The sequence below is a fragment of the Amia ocellicauda genome, chromosome 7 (genome assembly GCF_036373705.1).
Source record: "Amia ocellicauda isolate fAmiCal2 chromosome 7, fAmiCal2.hap1, whole genome shotgun sequence".
NCBI lineage: Eukaryota > Metazoa > Chordata > Actinopteri > Amiiformes > Amiidae > Amia > Amia ocellicauda.
The window spans coordinates 7567775-7595118 of record NC_089856.1 but is presented as its reverse complement, the minus strand read 5'-3'; the positions used below and the strand labels follow the sequence as shown (position 1 = coordinate 7595118).

Here is a 27344-nt window from a genome sequence, read left to right as displayed (position 1 = left end):
AACCCAAAGGAAGAGAAAGGTAAAAGTACTCTGACTTTACTTTTGAAATTGTGATTTAGTTTGGTTGCTAAGTGTGTCTGTCTTTTATTAGTATTTGTGTTTAGAGAGTGGTTTTCTTCTGTAGTCACTGTACATAATAAACACACTTCCCTTTCACTATATTTCTCCTGTGTGTGCAGGAAATGCTCACCAAGGAACAGGCCCTACATACGGCAGTGTGCTCTAGAATTAAGGGATGGAAGAGAAACAATGAGGAATGAAGTGCCACTGATGCTCCCAAAGTCAGAGAGGGAGGAACTTGCTGCCTTTCCCTGAGCCTGAGATGGAGGAGCCACTGCCAGAGAAGGAGGAGCTGCCGGATGTTGCCCTTGCTGAGGAGCCGGTGATGCCAGCCTGCCCTGGACAGAGACGTATAGATGTCGAAGACAAAAAGCGACCCTGGCTGGAAAAGGCATTTATAAAGGTCAGAGGGCCCAACAAGAAAGATAAGGAGGGGGTTCCAACTCGTCCCTGACCACCGCCCCACCACGACTTGTTGGTGCTTCCTTGGGGGTTCCCTCAGTCCTGCTCCTCTGGGTCTCTCTGCCCCTTGTCCCTTGGTGGGGTGTTTGGTAGTTATGTGGTTGCTACTCTAAGAAATAAATAATAATACTCGGGCTTCCATTGTCTTCCCCCGTTGCCCCCTGATATTGATCTGCTCCCCCCTGGTGCTTGGACTTCACTCCACCTGCTGTCCATTATCCATTCATCCTGCTACTGAGGCCTGTCTGCCTGACTGTAATCCTGGGGTTGCGTCTGTGTCCTTGAGTCCTCCGTCGCCAACACACCTGGTTGGTGCACCTGTTTCTTTTTGCCTGTGTGAGCCCGTTTCGTAGACACTGCCTATAAATTGAGCCCAGCACCATGATCATTTACCCATGGTGCCACAATGACCGATAAAATGTATTGTATTATTTTTAAGGATCTATTTCATTATGTTTTATTTATTTACAAATATCTAGAATATTGTTTTCACTTGGAAGTTGTAGGTAGGATGCATAGATCATTTAAACAAATGTTTTCATGCATTGTAATTCCAGGCTACAAAAAGGGGAAAACGCGGGTGTAGACTTTCCATAGGCACTGTAAGCATCAGGGCCAGACAGGGACCAAAAAACTGCCCTGGACTTTTATCCAGGGGGGCAACAGCTGCCCCAAGAACAAGCAGGAACTAAAGTCAGCTGCATTGCAGGCCTGGCAGAGCATCACCAGGGAAGAAACCCAGCATCTGGTGATGTCTATGGGTTCTAGACTTCAGGCAGTCATTGACTGCCAAGGATTTGCAACAAAGTGATTATGTTAGTTTGTCCAAATACTTTTGAGACCCTAAAATTGGTGGACCACATATAAAAATGGGTGTAATTCCTACACCGTTCACCCAATTTGGATGTAACTACCCTCAAATTAAAGCTGAAAGTCTACACTTAATTGACATATTGTTTCCTTTCAAATCCATTGTGGTGGCGTACAGAGCCAAAATTATGACAGTTGTCACTGTCCAAATGTTTATGGACCTAACTGTATATGTATATATATGTAAGCTATGCAAATGTATTCCTTGGCTGACATTAAATGAATGAAATGAAATGAAATGAAATGAATTTGAATTTGACTGAATATACCGCATAGCTGTCTCACACAGTGGGAATAAAAGTCCACTGTGTTGTGCACAGGTGGATTTACAAGGCACAGGAAAAAAATGCTATATTCCAATGTTGCACAATACTTTGCACCACTTTAGAATACCATCTAAGAATGTTTTTTGTTCCCCCCCCCATTAATTGGGGGAAATTAATAATTTCCAATGACAGAATTTTTGAATTTAATATTTTAAATTATGAAAATCAATTCTGAAAATATTATAATGTAATCTATGCATCACACTTGATGCTACACAAAAGTTGCATACTTACTGTTGATTTTAAACAGTAATGTTTAATAACATTTTGCCAACATCAATCTCCGCCCATGAATTAGAGAATTATTAAACTATACATAATTATGAAACTATACATAACAAAAAATAATAATAATAATTTGCTAATTTGTGGGAATCTGAAAACAAAACCAACAGAACAAAAAAAATCAGAATCATTGATAAAAGCCCTTAAGATAATTTTATGTTGCTGTTTTCTTTATTAGCAAATACCATAGGTACATTAAATCTAAGAAAAAGAATGATTGAACTATATTGAAAAGAACTATAGAACTAATTAAATGAATGAAAGATTGAAAGAACTGTATTATCAGTGACATCCTGTGGCACAGTGCTGGAATGACAAGGTAGTTGAAATGCAAAATGTAGACCTAAATTGGGTGGCAAATGGGTGGAAACCCTTTTGGAAATGTTATTAACTTTCCAGGAAATGTTTCATGAAATTTGAGTGGGTCAGACAATTAGCAAATCTAGCATTTTTGTTCTGTTATACATTTTTAAAATATATTTGCAGCAGTTAGAAATTTAATTTACCAAATTAAATCAGACAACCGTGCACCTGCCAGACGTGACTAATTACATGTTGCAGACTGGTAAATAGAAATGATCAAGTAGAATACCTTTCTGTATAATCACACTACAGTTGTTTTCTATTCAGAGTGAGAACTATAACATAATATAATGGCTGTGATATATAGTTTAAGCATTAAAACAATATGCACCAGAATCTGACGCCTAGTATCTGTGATACTGTTTTGCTGAGAAGAGCACTGGTCAAGTTGTTAGCCTCACAAACTCCGCCTGTCAGTAGGCATCTGTAGAATGGTCATCATTACACTGCTGGGGAGAAAGAAAACGTAACACATTTTGTTGCATTATTTACCTGGCCACACTAAGTAAGGAGTATGAGTGATTAAGATATGCTAGAAATATTTTAAACAAATTTTATGTAAGGATTTGCTTTTGTTTACAGCAACATATTTAAAAGAAAGTGTGTGTGAATATGGCAATAATGATTCAATAGAAACTTAACATTGAGGATGTCCTCTGAGTAATCTCTTAACCCGTGTGAATGGCCTCATCCTATATCTCTAACGAATGTGGGGCATTTCCAATTGTGAGTTGTTATTGCAGATAATTAGCAGATTAAGCAAGGTAACCCACAAGATTTAATCAAACAAGGAAAGACAAATGTGCTTCTGTAATATAATCAACGCCCAAGCATAACAACCTCTACATAACTTTTACTAATGTATCCACACACATCTGTACAGTGAATATTTAAAAAGCAGTCAAATACATGAATGGAATAGAATGCAGAAAAGGGTGCTAAACAGTTAAATAGGTTATAATGAATCTTACATACCTCCCTCTATCTGTATGAAGCATACTGGCCACTTGCTGAGCCTTCAGCCATGACATATTCAGGCTCCATTTCCTCATCTGTTCCTGCAGTATTTTCTTCAGTTTCAAAATCTGGTACATATTGTGGACATGATCGCCCTGTTTTTAATTAATTTTTATTAAGTTATATTTTTCTCCCCAACAAAAACAAAACACAAAGCTGTATAGCAGTATTATTAAACTACAACCATTAAAGGACACAATCCAGTAGAGTGTACAGGTCTCTTTAAATCTCCACCTGCAGTACACAGTCTAAGAAAGGGGTTAAGTAAATTATGAGTTCCATTAATTAATTCATATCTCAGGTGGAATGAAAACAAGAAGCGATTGGACCTTCAAGGAACAGATTGTAATAACTCTGTTTTGTAGTATATCCTCCTGTTATATGTTAATAATGCAGGCTATCAATAGGCAATTGTTTTGTATGAAAATGAATAAAATGTGGTGAAAATTAATAAATTAATCCTTCAAATTAAAAATATGTAATAAAATTGTCTTCAAAAGATTATACAACCCAAGAAAAGGACACACACACTCTTACTTTACTTTCACACCTTTGTTTCCCTTTTTCTTTAGCCACATACTGGCAAATACTGCAACTTCAATGGCTATGACACAGAGCACACCAGCAATTCCCAGCAGGGTGTTTCTTATCATATCTGCACAAAACAAAGAATAAACAAACACCATGAAATGTGTAAGCATGCATATATATATATATATATATATATATATATATACACACGCACACAAAATACAAATGTATTTTAAATGTATGTTTTCATAACTATAAGTTTAATGCATCATTCCATCTGATGCATATATATATAGAAAGAGATAGATGTATATATACATACATAGTTGATTTAATTTCATAAATAGTATTGTGTGTTTCAGTATATGTGTGTTTGTGTGCAGTGTCTGCCTGTATGTGTGCAATCTGTCTCTTCATTTCTGTGCAGTTTCTGTTTCTCTTCTCTTTGTGTTTCCATCTCTCACCCATATCCTTTTTGAGCTCTTGCTGATCACGATTATGTAATTCGTCTGGGGAAACAAGGAAACAAAAGTAATAATTTTAACAAATCACAGGGAGAGAATTAAATAAAGTTAATATAGGGAAAAATATATATGTATTCTGGCAATTTTACAATAAAAAATGTATTTGAATATAATGTTAGCAGTTTGAAAAAGATCAAATTAAAAACATGTTTATCTCTTACCATTTTTCTTCACGAGATCCTCGATAAATTGCTCAAGATGTGACAATTCTGGGGAAATGAGAACAAAAGGGTCAGACTTTGTACAAATCACAGGGAGAACATTAAATAAAGATAATACATAAAAATTAAGAAATATAAATTAACTGTAAACTAACCTGTATTTTTGGCATCAAAAAGCTGATTTTGCTTTCTTATTTCTTGAGTGAATTCTGACATTTCTGCAATAAGTAATGTAATAGATTATCATTTCAGCAGTTTAATTTTATTCACACACAAAAGAGAAACAAGTTTCACATTTACAAGAATAACAAGAATCATAAAAACGTCAAATAAGCAAACATTTACACACTGTACAATTGCCAAACATTTACGTACAACCATATTTTTTTTTACTTCGATGGATCAGAACACATTGCCCAATGGAGAATGGAGGTTTGATCCTTTAATATCTTCTATAAAGTGCTGTGTTAATAGAAAGAAATAAAGGAGCAGATTGTACTAATTTACATAAATAAAGACATCAACTTTTAATTAAAAAAAAATTGTTGTGCAGGTTAGAAATACAGTTTGTTACAAAAACCAGTTCCTTCACCTACGCACTGCAGTGGATAAACCACAATGGCATAGGCTTTTTTTTTTTTTTTTTTAAACTGTTAATTGTGATGTGTGCACCCTTGAGACGCAGCCTTGAGAAATTATCAGGATTTTTCTTTTTTTTTTGTTAAAACCTTAAAATATCACATTAAATAAATGTTTGAGGGATTTAAGATTTATATATTTATTTTATTCCATAACATTAAAAGTTATTTTATCCATATTACTACATAGTTCTGTTTTCAAAACAAATTAAGTACTAAGCACAGCATACAATTTTCATTAAACTTGATTATTTAGCTTGAAAAACATTTTACATTTTTTAAATGTATATTTTGAAACTATAACTGTACGTTTCATGTATTGTTCCATGTGATTAATTTCCTTTCTCGTCTGAAGCTCATCTGAAATACAAAACACAATAGATTAAATGTTTTTGAACAATTAGAATATATTTTATGAAATATTATTAATGTAATTCTCCCTTTTTAATTGGTTTTACACTAACCTCTTGCTTCCAGAGCTTTGATCAATTGGTTGATATGTTCTGCTATACATGTATTAATTTCTTGAATTTCAGACTCTACATAAGAGGACCACAAAAAAAATAACAAATTAATGTTTGAAGACATTGAAATTAGATTTTAAAAGTATTTCAGACTCATACTCATTATAAATACACTGTGTAATTGTTTATTAAAACACACAGACACACTCTTACCTGACTTATTAATGTTCACAGGCATAGTAATGCTACCAGTCACTGCAGGTGCGTTCAAAGCGACAACAATGCTCCCCCGATCTGCAGTTACAGTAAAATCGCTCCCTAACAACCACATCAGAAAAAAACATTGTATTGCATATTATAACACCAAATCCAGTTTGTGCTGCTGTTATTCCAAGGTAATAAACCAAAGGGAGGCTGCCGTTTGCTCATAAGACTTTTGTTTTTTTGGTAGTAAGTCTTGTGAGTAAGAGGGCCCTGGACGCCCTGAGACAAAACAAAAGTGAAAGTTGTTTTATGGGCTTTCCTGTGTAGTAGCTTGGTTCAAAGGTATTCAGGTAATTGTGATTAGCCCTGGATAAGGGCACCTGCCAAGAAATAATAATTCTGTACATTCAGCCAAAATAACATTTTTTGGTTCAGCAATTTCATAACGTTACTTCCAGAACACATACATAGAACTGAATTCTCAAAATACTTGCAGGGAAAAAAAAGGTTTACTTTTGCAATATAGATTAAGTTATTCATTTACTATAAATCTAGATTATTGCAATACATGCCATAAAGGGTTAATAATTTGATGTCAAGTATGTCATCCCTTCATACTTCAATGTATTGTAAAGTTTCAGGGTCTGGAGAAGGTCATATTTTTATTTTATTAAATCAATAAATACATGAATACATGCATCAGACATGTGTATGTGTGTATACATCTGTGTGAGTGTGTGTGGAGGATTGCTACTGTGCATAGCATTACCAGAATTGCTTTTACATGCTGTTGTTACTCAATTTGAAAGAAAAGTCTGAATGCTGTGCAGTAGGTTCTATGAAAGTGTAAGTGAATCTTTTTTTTTCTTCTTAACCAGTACATTAATACAGGCATCCAGATCTGATCCACAGTCTCTTCATGTTTTCATTCCACCTGGACACTTTACCCAATTCATCTAATTTATGGTCTTAACAGAATTTAAGTGTTTCCCAGTTCTGGGAGTGTCAGTGATTGAAAGAGCTGAAAAAGCTGTTGGACCTCAAGTCTTCAAGCCTATGATTTGTGATCTCTGTATTAGAGCTTGGATTTGCCTCATTAATAATTTTATTTATTTAACAATGCATTTTACTCACCACTCGCCATCTTCAGCAGAAACAGGAGCTGTCCACTGGGATAGGAAGGACTGTAGTTCACAGTCTTCAAAAGCCCTGGTCCTGGAGGTAAATGTCCACCCCTCGATGTCCTTATCTTTTCCTAGACCTGTATCAGTATTAATGAAAGTTAATGATCAACAGTGAATGAAATGTCAAGCACAACACACATTCCTAAGCAGAGTTATTTTGTGCAGTGAGGTGTACTCTAGTGTGGTTTAGTGTGCCGATGTGAAATTGGCCACTTATTGTCCCAAGAAGTTGTCTTGTAATGTGTACATGTTTTTTCCTACACCACAGCTGGTTCAGCAGTGAACACTTTCACTTTCCCTGCACTCTGTCTGACCCCATGCACATAGCACTACGTGAAATTACTTGATCATTATCTGAAACAGTGTAGAAAACATAAATACAAAAGTGTTTTTAAAAGTAAAAATAACAAAATATTGAATTAGGAAATGTACATATACTCCTAAATAACATACATATAAAAAAATGCCATTTAACTGTGCCACCCTCTGTGCAAGTACAATAAAACTACAATACACTTTCCTAAGGAGATTACAATAATCATTAACAGGAGTATCGTAATGAATCATTGTTCTTTACTGAATGTAAAAGTACAATGCAGTACACTTTTAGGTAATATTAGTGCTCTCATTTACTGTAGTGCATGGAGTTGTACTCAAGTGTGGTTTAGTGTACTGCTGTGAAGTTGGCCACTTCTTGTCAAAAAAGTTGTCTTGTGATGTGTACGTGTTTTTATTAGTTCATAGGTCGTGTGAAGCTTGTCGCTTATTGTCTATGAGATGTCATCTCATGCACAGAGACATTTCTAGGCGTTTGCTTAGAGCCCCCAGATGCTAGGGGGCAACCTAAGAAAAAAAAAAACGTAATAATTGAATATATTCTATTTATTTCTATAATTGATTTTCATAAATCACAGTGATCAGTTTTCAAATATAGTTTTTTATTAAAAAAAATTGAGTGAGTTGTGCCCAGGGGCTTCATGGAATTTAAACATCATAATTTATGCACTAGAAATCTGCAGCTGTATAGTATGCATCCTAATGATGTGGCTGAAAAGAAGAAAATATCTGTAGGATTGCGATGTGACCAAATTATAATGTCAGAAAAAAGTACATACCAATCTGGCGCAAAGCATAAAAAAAAAAAACTGATGAAGAAAAACAAGCACAAGAGAAAGGTAGTGTAATATGATTTGGTTATGCTTCAATTTTATTGCTCTACAGTAGCTTGCTTGCACACTGGCTAAAGTAACTGTTTTAATGACAATCACATTAAATGTGTATGTGACCGGAACTCTCTGGCTCGGTCAAAAAAATAAAATTTGTGATGATTTCCCCATCGAGAATGGTCAGAGACACTGGATACTTTTAAAAAGCTCAAGTACACATTTATTCAGTATGGGTTCTCCTTGAAATTGCATTTCTTAAAACAAAACACATAAAAACAAACAAAAAGAAATTCCAACAACACAATATCTAGGATGGCAGACTGAGGGTGAATCTGCTCTCAGGGGTTGTGACCTGAGTTCAGAGTTAAGTTCCCTTACTTGCTCTGATCCCCTCCTTCACTGTCACTGCACTCAGACAAACACAGGCCCAAAACAAAACACCCCAGATTGTTCTCCTCACTCTGGTTATATACCTTCGGCCCCTCTTCAACTGGTGCACTAACTTAGCCCAGGTAATTTACCCCCCACCATTCTGTAACCTCCCCAACTTAGTTTGCAGTGCTAACCCTCACAGACACTCCTACCAGCAGTTAACCATCAAACAGAAGTATTTACAAGTTGCCACAGAGAGAGACCGGAGAGTACAGGTGAGAGGTAGCCATCTTGTTGTTTGACTAGTTTCAGAATAGTCTTAGCATTGCTCATTTTGTTTTAAGTTTGCCTTAAATTGACGTTAGCATTGTCTGTAGTTTGCCTAAATTGAAGTCAATTCAGTTCAGCTGCTGAGTTGGTGAAAGTAAACAGGTTGTAGAAGGGAGTTTCTGTCTAGGACCAGCAGGAATTCTGTTGCAGGAGGAGCCAGGTGGGGCCAGTTAGGTGTGAATTGGGGGCAGGTAGACAAAAGCTACTTAAAGCAGCTGTTGAGAAAGAGCGGTGCTGTTTCTCGCTGACAAAAGGTAGGCAGTTGACTAGCAGCAGGAACCAAGAGAAGTATAAAGAAACAAACAAAAAAAAAGTAACATTTAGAAGCATGTGGCCACTACAGTGTCAGGTTTGCAGAATGATTGCCTTCCTGGATGAACTCATCCAAGAAGGTTTCATTTGTGAATGTTGTCGGAAGGTTGAAATCCTAGAGATCAAGGTTTGTGATCTTGAGGCTCAGCTTGTCGATCTGTGCTGTATTAGGGATATAGAAGAATTGGTCAATCAGCCCATGAGAGAGATGGTGTGCATGCCAAAACCTAGGAGAGTTGAAACCTTAGAGCAGGACAGCATAGAGAACTGCTGGGTTACAGTAGGTCGTAACCGCAGAAAATACTGTTTTATTGGGTTAAGTATTTTACAATCGATAATAAAAACATTCAAAACAAATTTTAATACTTATGATTAAAAAAAATTAAAATCAATTCTTAAAATCACTTAAAAATTTTAAAATCTTAAGTGATTAACGTAAACAGAATACATGAACTCAAATAAACAAGTGCATAAGACAATAAAACAAACTTGTGATTAAAGCAAAACTGCAAACCAACAAAAGGGTCAAATACATTGAAAATAACTGAAAATGCACCGGACAAAGCAAAAAACAAATAAAACGATAAAATAAAAAACAAACCAAAACAGTCCGATGCATTTAAAATTATAACCAAATGGCCAATGTATTTGACAAAAGAAAAAAACAGAACAAAACCAACCAAATACCTAAATAAAACAAGTGCATTTAAAATCAACTAATTCTTTAAAAACAGTTAAAATTCATTTTTTTAAAGTCATTTTTTAAAAACAATCTTTCATAAAAAATAGTTAAAAGATCTTGGACTCGGGCTCCAGCAGGGGGAGATGGCCGTCCCTGGAGGTTGGTCCCATCACGGGATCCTGAGCTCCCCCCAGATCTTGTATTTGCCAGTTCTTAAAGGCTTCCTCCTTGCCCCTCTGATGGACCTCCAGATTGACATGGTCCCTAATTAGTACCATGCCCCTCCGCGCGATGACAATTGGGTCCAGCTCCTGCTTGTTGAATAAGCAGATGTTCCGTCCCTCCCACAGGTCCTGTTTCACTGTGCAGACGACACGCCACCAGCACCTCAGGGTTGAAGATGTCAGTCCCCTGGCCGGTCCATACAGGATCTGCTGGGCGGTCGCCCGCACAGGAACGGCAAACCTGTGGAGGAACGGAGAAAACAGGAGCCAGACCCTGCAGGCGGAGGGGCAATCCCTAAAGCCTCCGTCTCCTTCCCCAGTCAACCCGTGTAGGGGCACATGTCATAAGGGGCTAGGCCCCTTCTGTGCTTGAACACTCAGGTGGGGAGACACCGACTCACAGCCATCCAGGAGACATCTTTCTGCGTATTTGTGAGGCAAACGTGCATAGCGTTAGCCCAGATAAACCAGCAGGTTTCGGGAGGGAAATCTTCTATCCGGCTGGTCTCCTGGGTAGATCTCATCTGGCTACAGATGGTCTTATAATCTCAGGAGGCCAGCACGACTTTATGGAGGCATACTTCGAGCACAAAGGCTCAGAGCGCCCTGTAGAACGGCGGGGGATCCCACGAGTGCGGCCTGGTGTTATCCATGGTGCAGAGGCCGAATGGTCTCAGGCTGCTAAAAGCGGTTAATAAAACTCACTTTCTTGCCATTAGCCTGGATGTTCTTGACCACGTAGGCCAGCCCCTGCGCCTTTATCACCCGCACAACGTCCGGGACCCCCCTGCCTCCATCCAGGGTACCCTTCACCATCTGCACTCTTTTCAGCCTCTCCATTTTGCTCCCCCAGACAAACCGAAATATAATTCTTGTCACTAGTTTTGCGATGACTTTGTCTGGGGGGAAGATCATACCTACGTAGAGAAGTATCGGGAAGAGGATGGCCTTTACGACCAGCACCTTACCAGCCATCGTCAAGGTCCTTGTGCTCCAGCCGTGGATCTTTCTTTGGACTTTAGATAAAGCCTCCTCCCAGCTCCGGGTGCCCATGTTGGTCCCGTCGATCGTGAACCCCAGAACCTTGATGGATGGCTTCACAGGGAACACGGTTGGCGGGCCCCGGCCGACAGGCCATGCCCTTGAGAGGTAGACCTCGCTCTTGGCCCTATTGACAGCGGCCCCCGTCGCCCTGCAGAAGCCGTCCAGCAGTTCCTCAACCCTGGCCATGGACGGCGCGTCTGTGCAGACCACGGCCACTACGTCCATATAGGCCAGGGCTTTCAGTTGCTCTCCACCGGAACCCGGGAGATGGAAACCTGTCACCCGGACGTCCCGGCGGATCGCCTGCATGAACGGCTCCAAACAGAGGATGTACAGCAGGGCCGACAGGGGACAACCCTGTCGGACCCCCGACCTGACCGGAAATGGTTCTGTCAGGTGGCGGTTCACGAGGACCCTGCTGTAACCACAGAAAAGGGCGTGCACAACCCCTAGAGACACCCCAAGAGCTTGAATTGCCCAACAGGTTCCAACTGCTGGACACCGAGTTGGACAGTGACAGCTCAGAGGGTGATGGGGGGGCAGTTGAGCACCAGAGCACCATGGTGCCCACTCCCCCCCAGAAGAAGGAGGTAGTTATAGTAGGAGACTCAATTCTTAGAGGTGTAGATCACACAGTGTGTTCTAGTGACAAGGAGACCCGCATGGTATCTTGCCTGCCTGGTGCTCAGGTTGCAGATCTCCCTAAACTAGTAGACGGGCTACTGGCCAAAGCCGGGGGGAATCCACTGGTCATGGTCCACATTGGAACCAATGACATAGGAAAAGGTAGGACAGAGGTTCTGCAAGACAAATTTAAAGAGTTAGGAACAAAACTAAAGCTCCGACAATGGGAGATGTTCCACTAAGGAAAGAAAACCAAGGGAAACTGCTAATACAAAAGTCCTGAAATGTTTGTACCTCAATGCCAGGAGTATAAGGAGCAAGATGTTAGACTTGGAAGCCACAGTGCTGGCGTGTGACTATGATGTTGTAGGAGTGACAGAAACATGGCTTACAGAAAATGATGGGGATGAATACAAGTTGGAAGGATACACACAGTTTAGGAGAGACAGGCAAAATCGAAGAGGGGGTGGGGTAACATTATATGTGAAAAATGACATTGAGGCAGAAGAACTTGTATTAGATCCCAGTAACGGAACAGAATCTTTGTGGGTGAAACTTCTGAACAAGAGATCTGGAGGATTAGCGGTAGGAGTGTGTTACAGGCCACCCAACTCAGATATTCAGAAAGATGCTGCATTGTACAGTGTAATCAGGACTGCATGTAGCAAAGATGTGGCTGTTATAATGGCGGATTTCAATTTCCCAAACTTAGACTGGGAAAGCCCAGTGGGGACTACAGACGCAGAAATCAAAATGGTTGAGATGGTAAATGACTGCTTTCTAACTCAATTTGTCAGGGAACCAACCAGAGAGAGCGCATGTATTGACTTGATCTTTTCAAATGACCAAGATAGAGTCAGGGGGACAGTAGTTGGAGAACCAATGGCAAATTGTGATCACAATATGGTTAGCTTTGAGGCATTCTTTCAAAAAACAAGGACCAAGTGTAAAACAATGGTCTACAATTTTAGAAAAGCAAACCTTGAAGGTATAAGACGGCACTTAGAAGAGGTAGACTGGAGCACATTGGATACAGAGTTAGTTGAAAATTGATGGGTATATTTTAAGAATATACAACTTAAGGCTCAGGAGCAATTTGTACCAAAACTTAGCAAATTGAGGAACAAAAAACACTGGCCAAAATGGTTTAATGGAGGTATGCAAAAAAATATAAAGAGGAAGAAAATGTTGTATAGCGCATACAAAAGGGATGGTGACAAAACAAAATACATAGAATATGTTGAGCTGCAAAGAGATCTTAAGAAAGGGATCAGGAAAGCAAAGAGGGAAATAAAAAGAAACATAGCTCCTGGAGCTAAAATCAATGCAAAGAGCTTTTTTCAATATTACAACAGCAAGCGGTCAATAAAGGAGGAGGTGAAACAGATAAAGGGCAAAAATTGAGGTATCTTGGAAAACGAACAAGATGTGGCAAATATTCTAAATGAGTATTTCACAGAGGTTTTTACAAAAGAAAAAACAGATGACATGCCACAGGTTGACAATCAGTCCAGTCAAACCCTAAGAGAGATCAGGATAAATGAGGAGGAGGTACTAAAGGGACTAGCAGAATTAAAAACAAACAAATCACCTGGGCCACATGGGATATTTCCAACAGTACTTAAAACAGCAATAAGAAAACCACCACAATATAGTCAATATATATATTTCACCCCCCTTCCCCACAGATTCAATTTATAAAGTTTACAATGCCATTACTAATCTGCAGTGTTCTTTATTGTCTCTCTCCTCACGGCTGTTGGTGCACACCGATGTTCCAATCCTGTTGCCAATCTTCCACCTGGCCAGGTAAGTTCGATGGTAAAAGAGAATGGCTGCAGGCTGATGTACCATCACGTCAGCCGATGGTTGGAGTGTTGCATATTATTCAGCCAAAGCAGAGCCTTGTGGTCAGTCTCAAGATGAAATTGCCGACCCACAACCAGTGACGTTGCTGGAACCTCACATTCAGCCCAGGCCTTCAGCAGGTTCAGGTGGAAGATCCTCTTCCCCTCTTTCTTTGCACCGGACAACTGAATTTCATGTGACAGGCCTTATTTTTCTCAATATCTCAAATGGACCCTGCCACTTGGCTAAAAGTTTATGCTCCAGTGTTGGTAGAAGTAATAAAACCTGTTTGCCGGGCTTATTCTCTCTGCTGCAGGCATGGCGATAATACCAGTCCTTCTGCTGTTGTTGTGCCTCCCTGAGATTCTGTGTGGCAAGGTGGGTGTAGCTCTCCAAGCGCTCTCTCATCTCCAGCATGTAAGATACGATATTCACCACCTCTTGCTGCTTTGGCTCTTCCCACAACTCCTTCAACTCATCCAACGGTCCATGTGGTGCTCTGCCATAAAGAAGCTCGAAGGGAGAAAAGCCAGTAGATGATTGAGGAACCTCTCTATAGGCAAACAGTAGGAACCGCAACCAGAGGTCCCAATCCTTGCCTGGGGTCGTACACATACCCCATATGCCCAATGCTCTCTACAAAGTACTGCAGACAATTTGTGCCCTGATCTGTGAATATCTCTGCTGGAATACCAACTCTAGAAATCAAGTGTCTTAACGCCATTGCAACGGTTTTAGCAGTGATGTTTCTGAGAGGGAATCCTTCCAGGTAACGTGTGGCAAAATCGCTTATCACTTAAATAAATTGATAGCCCCCGCTACTCCTCATAATGGGCCCCACAATATCCATCACTATACGTCTGAATGGTACTTCAATAACAGGCAGGAGCTGCAGAGGTCCTCTCTCCGACTTCCTCACCTGTGTTGTATACTGACATTCAAGACAACTTTGACAAAAATCTCCCACATCCAAGTTCAGCCTTGGCTAATAGAAGCACCTGGCTATCCTCGCTAAACTCAGCTTTGGACACAGATAATTGAGTGAAAATTCCCAATCTCAGGTAATTTATTCTTTCCCCTATCGTGCTTTGTTTTAAAGCACACTACGCTTACATTCACATGTATAAGGGCTTTTTTTTTGGAAGTCTGGGATTTAATAATGCCAGACACAGTAAATGCATGTGGGTGAAATGTATGCAAAGAATGTGTTAATGAGTTTATAGGCTTTCCACAAATCAACAAAGACGTGAGAAAAAACATTACACTAGCAAGACAATGTCACGACTGTCTGTGCAAACAGCCATAGAATTGGTGGACTCAAGTGCAGGAAGAAGCAGGTGTGTATCAATCCAGGTCAAAGAGCCGGCAAACAAGGAAATAGGGGCAAGGCAAAAGCAGGAGTTGGGGGTCACAGGCAGTAGGTCAATCGCTCAGGTATACAAACAGTCAGATGACAATCCAGGAGTCAAAACATGGGGGGTAAACAAAGGTCAGGAACACCTGAGATCAGTAAACAGGAGGAACTCTTAGAAATGCAGGTGAACTGACAAGACATAGCATTGTATGTAACTAACAGGGGGTTTAAATACAAATCAGAGGGAAGCAGGCAGGGGCGTCGAAGTGGGGGGAAAAGTGGGACTGACTATGCAGGCCCCAATGGGGGGAGGGCCCTCGAAAAGCTTGGAATGAAAATTTGTTTATGTTTGAATTTTTTTATTTCTAAGTCATTTGTGTCACAACTAAACATAAATTGGCTGAATAAATCGGATGATTGACTGAACTTCGTATCCCCAAAAAATAGTGGAGCTAAGTGACTGCTACTGTGGTAGTCATGTCTTTCCCCAAGAAAGGGAAATCATGGTACCAAAAAATAATAGAAAGAAAGGAAAGAGAAAGAAAGCAAACTGAGGCAAAACAACTGCTAATTAATTTATTTGAAAAGAAAGGTGAGCACAACAGCACAACTGACTCAGTTAGAGAGTGATGACAAACTAAAACCTTATAAGGAAATGTTTGAGCGGCTGAAAAGACAACAGCGACAGCTACCAATAATGTTTTTTTACGAAAAAGCAGCAGCAGGAACAACAGCTGAGCCAACTCCCTCAACTTCTTGCCATGATTCATCTACATCTGAGCCTGATGACCTTCAACCACAGGGGTTGTCAGATATCAATGGCTAAACATCTCAGCTGTGTATAGCGGCCGTCTTCATAATTTCATCATGGCCGCTGTATTAATCATCATCATCATCATCATCGCAACATCATCATCATCATCATGGTGAGTCCAGTATTAAAATGTATTAATTTTATTGCCCTATTATAGTGTTCCAATTGTGTTCCACAATTTTGTAAATAAAAGATTATGTTGCTGCTAATAGGTCCCTCTTTAGTCTTTACATGTAGATTTGTACAATGCATGTTCGTACATATGTGTGCTTATACACATTTACAAGTTAGTTTGATGTTGTGCGAAGTGAACTACAGTGAGGGGGGCCGACAATTAAATCTGCTTAGGGCCCTCAATAGCCTAGAAAATGCCCTGCTCATGCAGTTTGGGTGAGAGGACCTTGAAACGAAGCGGACACCTTTCACTTGACCTAAGTGTCAAATCACACGTAAGAATTAGACACAAGAATATTTTTACAGAGAATATGTATTTGTATTTATGTAAAATGTAACCTCACTTCTCCCCATCTACAATTAAGAACATAAGAACATAAGAAAGTTTACAAATGAGAGGAGGCCATTCAACCCATCATGCTTGTTTGGTGTCCATTAATAACTAAGTGTTCCAAGGATCCTATCCCGTCTATTTTTAAATGTTCCCAAATTTTCAACATCTACCACATTGCTTGGGAGTTTGTTCCAGATTGTGACAACTCTCTGTGTAAAGAAGCGTCCTGTTTTCCGTTTTGAATGCCTTGTAGCCCAGTTTCCATTTGTGTCCCTGGGTGCGTGTGTCCCTGCTGATCTGGAAAAGCTCCTCTGGTTTGATGTGGTCGATCCCTTTCATGATTTTGAAGACTTGGATCAAGTCCGCACGTAGTCTCCTCTGTTCCAGGGTGAAAAGCTTCAGTTCCCTCAGTCTCTCAGTAGGACATTCCCCTCAGACCTGGAATAAGGTTGTTCTCATCTGAACTGCCTGTGTGAAGCCCAGAACTGCACACAGTATTTCAGATGAGGTCTAACTAGCTCATTGTACAATCTTAACATTACTTCCCTTGTTTTAAATTCTACACTTTTGACAATATACCCTAACATTCTGTTATTCCTCCCATAATGTAATTATAGTGGACATTTTTGTTACCTACATGTAATACCTTGCACATTGAATTTCGGTCTGCCAGGTGTCGGCCCACAACTGAATATTATCCAAATCCCTCTGAATAGCCTGTGCTGCTAAGATTGTATCTGCTGAGCCACCTATTTTAGTACCATCTGCAAATTTGACAAGTTTGCTAACTATCCCAGAGTCCAGATCACTAATATAGATTAGAAAAAGCAAAGGCCCTAGTACTGACCCCTGTGGAACTCCACTAACAACCTCACTCCAGTTAAAAGCAACTCCTCTAATCGACACCCTCTGTTTCCTATACATCAACCAGTTCATAATCCATTTACTTACATTACCCTGAATGCCTACAGCTTCCAATTTGAGGATCAGTCTTTGGTGTGGAACCTTATCAAAATCTTTTTGAAAATCTGAGTATATCATATCATATGCTTTCACGTGATCTACAGCTGCAGTTGCATGTTCAAAAAATTCGAATAAATTATTAAGACATGATTTGCCTCGTCTAAACCCATGTTGACTATCTCCAAGAATATGGTTTTTATTAAGATGCTCCTCTATTTTCTGTCTAATCATTTTTTCCAACATTTTACAAGTGATGCAGGTGAGACTGTTTGGTCTGTAATTTCCTGGCTCAGTTTTGTCCTCTTTCTTGTGGATTGGTTTGACATTTGCTGTCTTCCAGTCAGTTGGCACATCCCCTGTTCTAAGTGTCTTTTGGAATATTTGAGTTAGTGGCCTATAAATAATTTCCCTCATTTCTTTAAGTACTGTTGGAAATATACGATCTGGCACAGATGATTTGTTTGTTTTTAATTCTGCTAGTCCCTTTATTACCTCCTCCTCATTTATCCTGATCTCTCTTGACTGGACTGGTTTTTAACCTGTGGCATGTTGTCCATTTTTTTGCATTAGCTTTATCTCCAAGAGCTATGCTTGCTTTCCTGATCCCTTTCTTAAGGTCTCTTTGCAGCTCAACATATTCTATGTATTTTGTTTAGTCTCCATCCCTTTTGTATGCACTATACAACATTCTCTTTCTCTTGATATTTTTTTACATACGTCTATTAAACCATTTGGCCAATGTTTCTTGGTCCTCAATTTGCTAAGTTTTGGTACAAATTTCTCCTGAGCCTCAAGTAGTATATTCTTAAAATATAACCATTCATTTTCAACTGAATCTGTATCCAATGTGTTCCAGTCTACCTCTTCTAAGTGCTGCTTCATACCTTCAAGGTTTGCTTTTCTAAAATTGTTGACCATTGTTTTAGACTTGGTTCTTGTTTTTTGAAAGAATGCCTCAAATCTAACCATATTGTGATCACAGTTCGCCATTGGTACTCCAACTAGTGCCCCTCTGACTATCTTGGTCATTTGAAAATATCAAGTCAATGCCTGCACTCTCCCTGCTTGGTTCCCTGACAAATTGATTTAGAAACCAGTCATTTACCATCTCAACCATTTCTATTTCTGCTACTGTAGTCCCCACTGGGTTTTCCCAGTCTATGTTTGGGAAATTGAAGTCCCGCATTATAACACCCACATCCTTGCTACATGCAGTCCTGATTACACTGTACAATGTAGCATCTTTCTGAATATCTGAGTTGGGTGGTCTGTAACACACTCCTACTGCTAATCCTCCGGATCTTTTATTCAAAAGTTTGACCCACAAAGATTCTGTTCCGTTTCTGCGATCTAATTTGAGTTCTTCTGCCTCAATGTAATTTTTCATATATAATGCTACCCCACACACTCTTCAGTTTTACTTGTCTCTCCTAAACTGTGTGTATCCTTTCAACTTGTATTCATCCCCATCATTTTCTGTGCCTGATCTATGCCTCTAAGAACTGAGTCTCCTACTATAACTACCTCCCTGTTCTGGAGGGGAGTGGGCACCATGGTGCTCTGGTGCTCAACTGCCCCCCCATCACCCTCTGAGCTGTCACTGTCCAACTCGGTGTCCAGCAGTTGGAACCTGTTGGGCAATTCTAGCTCCTGGGGTGTCTCTAGGGGTTGTACGCGCCCTTTTCTGCGGTTACGACCTACTGTAACCCAGCAGTTCTGTCCACTTTCCTGCTCTACAGTCTCAACTCTCCTAGGTTTTGGCGTGCACACAATCTCTCTCATGGGCTGATTGACCAATTCTTCTATATTCCTAATACAGTGCAGATCAACAAGCTGAGCCTCAAGATCACAAACCTTGATCTCTAGGATTTCAACCTGCCGACAACGTTCACAAATGAAACCATCATTCTGCAAACCTGACACTGTAGTGGCCACATGCTTCTAAATGTTAGGCTTCTTGTTTGTTTGTTTGTTTGTTTGTTTGTTTTTTTGTTTGTTTGTTTTTCCCCCCTAAGTCTCTTGGTTTCAGATCCGTCGTCAACTGCTTCACTTTTTGTGACTGAGAAACAGCGCCGCTCTTTCTCAACAGCTGCTTTAAGTAGCTTTTGTCTACCTGCCCCCAATTCACACCTAACTGGCCCCACCTGGCTCCTCCTGCAACAGAATTCCTGCTGGTCCTTGACTAAATCTCCTTTCTACAACCTGTTTACTTTCACCAACTCAGCAGCTGAACTGAATTGACTTCAATTTAGGCAAACTACAGACAATGCTAAGTTCAATTAAGGCAAACTTACAATAAAATGAGCAATGCTAAGACTGGTCTGAAACTAGTCAAACAACAAGATGGCTGCCTCTCACCTGTATTCTCCTGTCTCTGTCTGTGGCAACTTATAAATGGTGCTGTGATTCCTCATGAATTAACATATGAATACCACAGGAGTAACACATCAATACATCATGAACATCATCTGAGTTCTGATGTTGACCACACTTACCCTAACAAGCACAAATGCGGCACAAACGAATGCATATATTTTAATTTTTATTCTGAACACATGGGGTGCTAACTTCACGGAGGTCCCAGCTGTCACTCCAACCTGACTAACAGCCATCTAAGTTTTATTGCACTCAGCACCGGGCCTGGAAGAGATGTTTCTGTGGGAGTGCTGTACTGAGAGGTTTGTTTAAAAGAAGAAATCCATCTTCCAGGACCTATCTGTTGTTACACAGTCTATAGCACAATTCAAAAGAGTGCATTACTTTATTAATTAACACAAATAATATAGAATCTGGGATACATTTTTTTTAATGACACATACAAAATATGTTTGAGAAGAATGAATCAAACAAAATAAATTTCTGACATGTTCAAATGTTCAACAGACGCACAAAAACAAAACAAAAGCAGAAAACACACGTTTGTGCAGTTTCACGTGTTATCCTAAAGGTGTCGCGCTTAAACCACCCTAAAACAGGACTTGTAAAACCTGTGCATAAAGCAAGGTTTTATAATAACGCTCTGTGTGAAATGTTTGTAAGGATAATGTTGCACTACATTTACAAAGGCAAAATGTGTGAAGTGAAGTACTGGAAGAGGTCACAGCACTCAGAACAAGTTCAGCAGGAAGGGAAAGGCCACCAGACCACTATATGATTTTTACACAGTCAAAATCACACATCCAGTGTATATTTACTCTGTTGGTGAGAGTTGCTTCTCAACAATTTAAAATGTGCTTCTGGACCTTGCTTATCAGAAGGTTGCTTTCTTGTAGTGCAGATTTCCTCAGTTCTGCAAAAACTTAATTAAAAGTTACCGTCACACAGATTATTGGGGGGGATGGACTGAACTCGACCCCACCGTCCCCCACGAAAATTATGCCCGTGGCTCTGGGGATTTTAGCAAGGGCTATTATCTGAGCATTACAAGTCAAATGTATTGAATTTGACGGGAATCCTTGAGGACTGTCATTGTATGCCTTGATCATGTAACTGGTATAGTGGGAAACCAATCCAGTCACATTATTAGAGCATTTGTACATTTCACAATGCCCTGTTCCAGTGATGCGTAATTCACAGAGTGTGGATTAGCCACAAGACTAACTCTGCCTCCTCTGTACTCCCCTTCCTCCAGAGCCGCTCCTTCTCATCCCAGGCCCCTAAATGGGGGAACGACCTTCCCACCCAAGTCAAAACAGCAGAGTCCTTGACCTCCTTCAGGCACTTACTCAAGACACATCATTTCAGACAGTACATGTAATATTAGTCCTTTTAATCAATGTAAGATAGCACTTCACAGCATTTTACCATGCTTCTTGCGTTACTAATACTTGTATTAATGATTTGATTTCCCCCTTGCTCCCATTCCTGTAGCTCTTGACTGTGACCTAACATCTTGACAGCACTTAGCTTTTACTTTTACTTTCCACGATGTATGACCTCACTTACTGTACTTACCTGTGTAAATTGGAAGTTGTAAAATATATTATACTTTGAATTGCTTTGTATAATGTCAATTTGAATTTGTAATGTTTGATGCCTTGTACTTAACTGTATTTTTGCATTTTGGATTGCACTTATGTTGTAAGTCACCCTGGATAAGGGCGTCTGCCAAGAAATAAAAATAATACTAATAATAAGAATAATAACCTCATTGGCTACTGTTACTTTCAGTTCGGAGGAATTGAACTGTCCTTGTAGAACAAACATAATGTGCAAAACAAGCTGATGTTTTGTGCATCTGTGACTCGTCAGTAACTAGGTACACCATCAGACATCTTTACCACTTGTACGAGTTTCGTCTTGTATGAATCCACAACAATGCAGTAGACGTTTCCAACTCTGAAGGAATTTATTAATTGGGAGGGAAAAAAGGGCGATACCCCTCTCTCCACCCACGGCCGTGACTTGTCCCAAGGCCTGGTTGGTGCGAACCATTTTGGGGTGAAGGGCTCTCTGTTGCCTCGAGGGGTGTTGTGGTTCCTAAAGTCTTTGTCGCCCCACTCCATCTCCCGCCTGTACCGATCCCTGTCGAAAGGGTCTCTCTGGTCCACAGGACGGCCATTAAACACTTTGGCATCCCGGGCTCTGGGCTCTGGGTATCGACCCATGTATTTCCAGCCTCCTTCAGACTGTGGGGGCGGAGCTGGTGTTCTGCCGCTGCCATGGCCCCTGTGACCCCCAGGGGACCTGGAGCGGGACCGGCGGTCGCCACGGGAGCGCGATCTGGAGCGGGCGCTGCGACTGCATCCCAGGGCGACATCAGCCACCAGGGGGTCCTGCTGCCTGGAGGCAGGCAGGCTGGCCGGGCGCTGCACCTCCGGCCCTGGCTGTGTCGGCATAACCACAGGCCCGTTAGTGACGATCTGAAAGGACAGCAAGCGTTTAATTCATAATTCAGCAATTAAAACATGGGTGAGAGGCACCAAGTAACCAAACCACAGTGATATTCCATTCCTAAACCTGAGCCTAACATGATACTTTGATATACTTGATTGAAAAACAACATTAACTTTTACAGAAAAAAAACTAGTAACAATGAAAATGGCTTGTTCCTGTTTAAGGACAGTTTGTACACCTTGAGTGTGTAAACTATTTGAAAAGCCATCATTCTGCCATTCTCTGGGAATGTTTGGCAATATTCAGCCCTGAAACGTGTTGCCTGTTAAATGTTTCTCAACTGGGGTGGAGGGATAACACACAGTTTCTTGTCGAAAACAGGCGTGAATAACAACCCAACTATAATTGCCCACACAGTACAGGAAACCAAGAAGAGTCCTACCTTGCGAAGGAACTGGTTTGCTTCCAAGGAATCGGGTGAAACTCCAAGCTTGTGGCAGGTCGGACACTCATGCTCGTCCGAGTCTATTAGACATGTCATGATACCTGAACAGGAGACGAGTTTCCAGTATTACAAACAGAAACCCTACACAGTACGATCACTGTCAATCAGCTAAAGCACTCCTGCTGCTGATTATTATCAGCTTTAAATACATCTGAATGCATTTCGTTTTCTTTGGTTCTTGGGAATCACAGGAGACAGAAATCCTCAAAGACACCGAGCAGTTTGTGGATGACTCTGTTGCCCTGGCGTTGCTCCTCCAGCTTTACTTACACTCGTCGCAGTAATTGGTCCCACAGCATTGGATGACCACGGCGTCCACCAACAGGTCATTACAGAGCAGGCACAGCAGCTCTGCCGGCACCGGGTCCCCCTCCGTGGGCAGTGGTGACTGCTCCTGCACAAGGAAGGGGTGCTTCTCCTTCTTTCCATTGGCATATGCCTCCCTGAGAAGACCAGCAGACAAGGAAAACCAAGACGCATGAGAGTCTGATTGTGGATTCAATTAACACAGCTTGCACTGACTCAGTTTAACTAATTAATTAACCAATTATAATGCTGGAAAGCCACAAGATGGGGAATCCTAACTGTTTTATCTTCCATGACAAAAGACAAGTGTGTGGATTAAATAGTAAGTTATTATAAAAGCTTGTTTTCCTCAAGACCAACATATCTCTTACATTTTTTTTTTAAATGTGCTCAGGCAGCTGAAGGAGACTTGGGGCTCTTGAATTGCACTTACATGGCAATGGCTGGAATGGCATACGAGCCCGTGCTGGTAAGTATAGCTCCCTTCACGCTGGAGTCCACCACCTCCACTAGGAAACTGCGGGGAATACCAGTGCACTTCCTTATCCTGGGGAGAGACTTGAAGTCTGGGTCCTGGAAATGCAACAAAAATAAACACCCCTGACAAAGTGTCGACGGGAAAACTACCAAAGAGACACAGCAGTCCTCCACGCATCTGCAAGGTGTGTTTATTGAGAACACCTGCCATAACGTCCTGCGCTATAGAGCAAGAGAGAAATCCGACACTCACTGATTGATTACCTGCACACTGTGATCGAGGAGCTGATTGTATTCACTGGACAAGCCTATCCTAACCACACGGAGACCCATTTTTTAGCAACAGATTCAGGTCAAGCCACCATGTTGGTCGGATAATTGTATAATTAATAACTTCTAATCAGAGCTGCCCAACCCTGGTCATGCAGAGCTGTATATAATAGTTCAAACAGGAACAGAGTTTATGAGAGCGCTGGAATTCCTCACAATGCAGTTAATCCTGGGAGAGTACGTCCAATTGCGAGTCAATCTCAGCTGGACAAGTCTGATCAAATTAATGACTGACAAGTCTTTGAAATGACAAATTAACAGGAACTCTTTTTGTATTTGAAAATTGATCTTTAGTAACACAATAATAAACATTCAAATAAAACAGGTCTACATAAATCAAGATTAACAAACAAAATAAAAACACAAAAAAGATCATATAGGCCTACCTTGCAAAGCTGGGCCAGAGTGATCGAGGTTTCAGAATCATCAGACTGTGGAAAATTAAAAAGACATTCAGGTTTAATGCTTTGATAGGAAACATTTAAAAACCCTGTGTAATAATAATCCTTAAATAAATTGGCAATTCATTCAAATGTATTATTATGTATGCATTTTCATATTAAGGGACAAAAATCATCTGTAAAGCCAATTTCCAATATGCCTCCCTCCTCAGTCACAGATGGACTATATTTCCTCCACTATCTGTCTATATATACACACACAAACACTATATAAAGGGCATCATACGTGCATACTTAAGTTACTAAACCATAGTTCATTAAAAATTGGGAGGTTTTTTTTACGTACTGGTCTTGACGGTCCACTTGAAGGTTTGGAGTGATCACTGGGAAGCAAATTAAAAAGAAAAAAGCATTATCTTCTTACCAGAGCCAGCTAAATTACTACCAGGGTCTAAAAATGTACTAAAAGTGCATTGTGAGGATCTTATGAATCCTGTTTTCCAGACTGATTTAGACCCTGGGGCGAGAGCTGAACAGGACTGTTTGTAAAGGACTTTGAGAAAACAGAGTTGCCCTGGGTAAAGGTGTCTGCTAAGAAATAAATAATAATAAGGAAACTTGGTAAGATTGAATAAAATAAATGCCTGACATCAATGCAAATGGATAAGATCAGCCTTGGAAAGAGAATCACACTTACAGGACACAGGTGTTCCTAGTGGCCTCAACTCCCCAAACGGGATTTGAAACATCTTTTTTTTTTCTTGGCTGTTGTCGCATCTTCCATTTCTTGAGCAGGAGCTTGACGCTTTTCTGTGATCTTGCTGGCATCGGTTGCACCATTGCTTGTTTTTTAAAAAACTGGCCCATGGATGTCTGCTTTGCCTTCAACATTTCGGAGTTATATGCTGTCGAGTTGCTGCCGGAGTGTGCAGCTTTTGAATCTCGCGCCACACTTAGTCACATGACCAAACACTCAGTAATGTCTTACTGTAACAGCAAGCGGAGGCTCGCTGTTGTCTTGGAACATATCTTATAGGTCACACAATATTAGGCTATTTAATATGCTATTAATCTATTTATTTATTTATTTGGCATATTTCCCACCGGACATTTTGGCCGTTGATATTTTCAACTGACGTAAACCCTGGTTAGTGCACCTGTTGAGGGGGGGCCTAAGGTATATAACCAGAGTTAGGAGAACAATGGGGTGAATTTTGTTTTGGGCCTGTGTTTGTCTGAGTGCAGAGACATTGACAGAGGGGGGCAGAGCAAGTAAGGGAACTTAACTCTGAACTCAAGTCACAACCCCTGAGAAAAGATTCATCCTCAGCCTGCCATCCATGTTTTGGTTGTGCTGTGTTGGAATTTCCTTTTGTTTGTTTTTGTGTTTTGTTTTAAGAAATGCAATTTCATGGAGAACCCATACTGAGCCTGTCAGAATAAATCTGAATGTATTTCTTCATCCATAGTTTGCAAGTTTTATACTCTCACAATCTCATTACTTGCCAGTACTTTGTTTACACTTGTTTCTGTATACAGCATATAGATGTGTATCAACGACATGACATCACAACACCAGCGGCATTTTAGGGCTCCAGTGCAGCGAAGCTTAACAAGTTTAAAGGACTTTAAACAGCTGCGTTTTGTTAGTAAATACTAGGCTTTTATTGGTTGAAAATATATCAGGAACACCTGATCTATTGAATTGGCTATACTTGTGCGATCACTACAGGTACCCTTTAACTGTCCTGAAACATTGTTGGTAAATGAAGAGTTGAAACAGTTGCTCCGATTTGGTGTAGTAATGATATTACTTGTTATTATTGTCACAGCAAGGGGGCTTTATTCTGAAGACTTGCTTGAAGAAATGAAACTCGTGTTTTTGCACTTCATCTTGATTTGTCGCATAATGCTTGAGACTGAGAGAGAGAGAGAACTCTCCCTGAATAATTTAAGATCAAGGATCAGCCAAATATTACCATACATCAACGAAGCAGTGGCAGGGGGAAATTGCCATGTATCTGCCCCATCTTGCAAAAAACCCACCACCCGCCAACTGTACAGTGACCTTATTTATGAAGACAGCTTTATTTTGATTGTGGATTTATATAAAGCTTTTAACACAATTGAACATTTATGTTTATAAATATGTTTAAGTTTGTTTAAAACACTGAAATGTTGGTTTTAATATTTTCATTAAGTTATTAGGACTCTATATAATGGTTGTAATAGCTAAATTAAATTGGCAAATGGGACATCCCAGAGATTTCTAATTGGTAGATGGATTCATCATGGTTGCCCTATTTCTTATTTTGTATTTATTTTTTATTAGTAACACAAATTCTGGCTCTTCAAATTAATAAAGATACATTCAAAGGCATCAAAGGGGGGGCATTAAAAAGGCTATTGAGAAATTGATTATTAGGAACACCTGTTCAATTTCTCATTAATGCAATTATCTAACCAACCAATCACATGGCAGTTGCTTCAATGCATTTAGGGGTGTGGTCCTGGTCAAGACAATCTCCTGAACTCCAAACTGAATGTCTGAATGGGAAAGAAAGGTGATTTAAGCAATTTTGAGCGTGGCATGGTTGTTGGTGCCAGACGGGCCAATCTGAGTATTTCACAATCTGCTCAGTTACTGGGATTTTCACGCACAACCAGTTCTAGGGTTTACAAAGAATGGTGTGAAAAGGGAAAAACATCCAGTGGGCGAAAATGCCTTGTTGATGCTAGAGGTCAGAGGAGAATGGGCCAACTGATTCAAGCTGATAGAAGAGCAACTTTGACTGAAATAACCACTCGTTACAACCGAGGTATGCAGCAAAGCATTTGTGAAGCCACAACACGTACAACCTTGAGGCGGATGGGCTACAACAGCAGAAGACCCCACCGGGTACCACTCATCTCCACTACAAATAGGAAAAAGAGGCTACAATTTGCACAAGCTCACCAAAATTGGACAGTTGAAGACTGGAAAAATGTTGCCTGGTCTGATGAGTCTTGATTTCTGTTGAGACATTCAGATGGTAGAGTCAGAATTTGGCGTAAACAGAATGAGAACATGGATCCATCATGCCTTGTTACCACTGTGCAGGCTGGTGGTGGTGGTGTAATGGTGTGGGGGATGTTTTCTTGGCACACTTTAGGCCCCTT

General features: G+C 40.3%; 1 protein-coding gene across 6 annotated transcripts; it reads right to left on the bottom strand.

Annotated features, from left to right (window-relative positions):
* Window positions 1-2152: 2152 nt before the first annotated feature.
* On the bottom strand, window positions 2153-7324 carry LOC136752655 (uncharacterized). 6 transcript variants are annotated; one of them, XM_066708157.1, is made up of 10 exons: window positions 7040-7324; window positions 5915-6019; window positions 5702-5776; window positions 5547-5597; window positions 4755-4817; window positions 4600-4647; window positions 4379-4423; window positions 3934-4038; window positions 3342-3478; window positions 2153-2815 (listed from the first exon to the last, which is right to left on the bottom strand). In XM_066708157.1, the coding sequence occupies exons 1-9, from the start codon at window positions 7047-7049 to the stop codon at window positions 3348-3350; spliced, it is 633 nt and encodes a 210-aa protein (XP_066564254.1). In that variant the 5' UTR covers window positions 7050-7324; the 3' UTR covers window positions 2153-2815; window positions 3342-3347. The 6 variants fall into 6 exon arrangements, 4 of the variants coding, with proteins under 4 accessions (XP_066564254.1, XP_066564251.1, XP_066564253.1 ...); XR_010817334.1 differs by lacking the exon at window positions 7040-7324 and having other exon boundaries at window positions 3921-4038; window positions 5915-6180; XR_010817333.1 differs by lacking the exon at window positions 7040-7324 and having other exon boundaries at window positions 2153-2812; window positions 3921-4038; window positions 5915-6180.
* Between the last annotated feature and the right edge of the window lie 20020 nt (window positions 7325-27344).